General features: G+C 47.2%; 1 protein-coding gene across 1 annotated transcript; it reads left to right on the plus strand.

The window, feature by feature from the left end:
- Positions 1-861: 861 nt before the first annotated feature.
- On the plus strand, positions 862-1,662 carry bhlhe22 (basic helix-loop-helix family, member e22; the record flags this gene model as incomplete). The annotated part of the gene is made up of 1 exon (XM_083778801.1): positions 862-1,662. The coding sequence occupies one exon, from the start codon at positions 862-864 to the stop codon at positions 1,660-1,662; it is 801 nt and encodes a 266-aa protein (XP_083634927.1).
- Between the last annotated feature and the right edge of the window lie 610 nt (positions 1,663-2,272).

The raw sequence follows: 2,272 nt of genomic DNA on the forward strand, positions 1-2,272 counted from the left end.
TGGCCAGAAACAAGCAACTCCATTTTCTGGACTAAATCTTTTCTTGTCAAATAGAGAAACTCAGAGTCAGGCTACAATAAGGTTCCACAAAACATTGTGATTGAACATTTCCATTATAAGTAAGCAAGTGTATACATTTCTTTATTATACTAAACAAAGAAAGGCAAGGACAAAAATCCACAAAAGCACTGAAATGCTAAATAACTGTATAACTTGTATAGCGCACAAAAGAATGCTATAAGCTATACATGTCAGTTAAGGACAGAAGAAGGGGTCTTTTGTAGCCTGAAAACATTAGGCGTGTCCTGCATTTGTTTAAATAGACCTGAGTGTCATTTATAAGGATCGAGTCTCGATCACAACCTTGTGGGTCGAACCATGCAGACGGCGAGAGAGAACGAGAGATAGAGGAGGAGAGAGAGAGAGAGAGAGAGAGGGAGAGAGAGAGAGCGCGCACGCACGCGGTATTGTTTTTCACCGTTTATATCCCATTAATTAAAACGTTAACCTGATTGGGTAAAGGGAGAGAAGGAGAGAGAGTACGCTGTCCCAATAGGCGAATCATCTTTAATAACCCGCCTCGAGATAATGATGTAAAAGACTCGCGTCTTGTGCGTAACGATGATCGCTGTGGAGATCTGGTGAAGAGGTGAACATGAGATAGGAGACCAGAGCAGCACTTTACTTGAGCGAGTCGCCTCTCGTCTCTACACTTAGCTGACAAGTCAAGGAATCCTTCAAGACCGTCTAGACGCAACAACACGGGGAAGAAACTTTAAAGCGCCAGAGTGACCCCCCCACCCCCCCCCAAAAAAACATTCTAGCCTATAGTAACGCGGAATCCAGAAGGCGAGCCAGTATATGGACACGAGAATGAACTTGAACGGTGCAGGAGACATTTTTCACAAAACTCTGAGCGCTGTGTCAAACAAAAAGATGGACCCCTTCAGATCATCGGCTGGTATTGAACTACCAGCTAGAGACCGCCAGTCGCCTATCAGCTGTTTTGACCCGACCAACTCAGACCCCATACAGCCAGGAGGACTGGCAGGGGTCAGAGGGAAGCCGCTGGGTCTGCCGACCGGATCTTTGTGTTTGAAGTACGGGGAGGGTGGCAGCAGGCCATCGGCGGAGGGCGACGATGACGACAGCGACGATGACAGCGACAGCAGGTGCGAGATGGTCCTGCTGACCGACGGGAGGACAGTGAGCGCGGGGAAAATTGAAGGAGGTAAGAAAAACAAAGAGCAGAAAACGCTGCGGCTGAACATCAACGCGCGGGAGAGACGGAGGATGCACGACCTGAACGACGCGCTGGACGAGCTGCGCTCCGTCATCCCCTACGCGCACAGCCCGTCCGTGCGGAAACTCTCCAAAATAGCGACTTTGCTGCTCGCCAAAAACTACATCCTCATGCAGGCGCAGGCTCTGGAGGAGATGAGGAGGCTGGTGGCATATCTCAACCAGGGCCAGGCCATCTCGGCCGCCTCCATACCGGCCAACACTGCCCTCGCAGCGCCTCCCGGCCTGGGCGCGTATGACCAGCCGCCTGGATACCCGTTCCCCAGCGGAGTGGCAGCGGCATCCTCCTGCCCCGATAAGTGTGCCCTATTCAGCAACATCACCTCCAGCCTGTGTAAACATTGTACTGACAAGCCTTAACTGCAAACCACTACTTGCGAGCTGAGAGATTTCATTCGGCACATGCGAGAAAATACACCACTTTTGAACACTTTTTGGAGAGGGAGACACACGAGGCTATACAGCTGTCGCATATAGGCTAGAGACAGAATAAATGACGATGAGTACTTTTTATAACATTTACAAAATGCATTCAAAATGCGCTTTTTGTTCAGACAATACTTGATTGTGTATATAAAGTATCCTTTAAGTGCTGGTATGAATGACAGTGAAAACCAAACAGATGTATATGACTGGCTGCAGGTGTTGCAGGAGCTATATGGACCCTTTTGGAGCTTTGTGTGACCTGACAACTTGATATGGACAACTTGCTGGAACATTAGTTTGTCTACCCTCAGTTTTGCTGCTTTGTTTACTTTGACATGACACGTTTCTTCTTTGCATATACATGTCTACTTAATAGCCTACTTAATGAACTTTTGTTGAGCATACATGAAGAATGTCACGAGCAAAGAAATGCAATAGACATGAATTGTTTAAATTAGTTATATTTATTTGTGAATCTAAACACTGCGCTGCATGCAGCTTACAATTCTTTTTGGCACTGTGATAAGATGTCAGATAGATTTCT

Source organism: Protomyctophum parallelum, assembly GCF_964188405.1.
Source record: "Protomyctophum parallelum genome assembly, chromosome: 12".
In the NCBI taxonomy this organism is placed as follows: domain Eukaryota; kingdom Metazoa; phylum Chordata; class Actinopteri; order Myctophiformes; family Myctophidae; genus Protomyctophum; species Protomyctophum parallelum.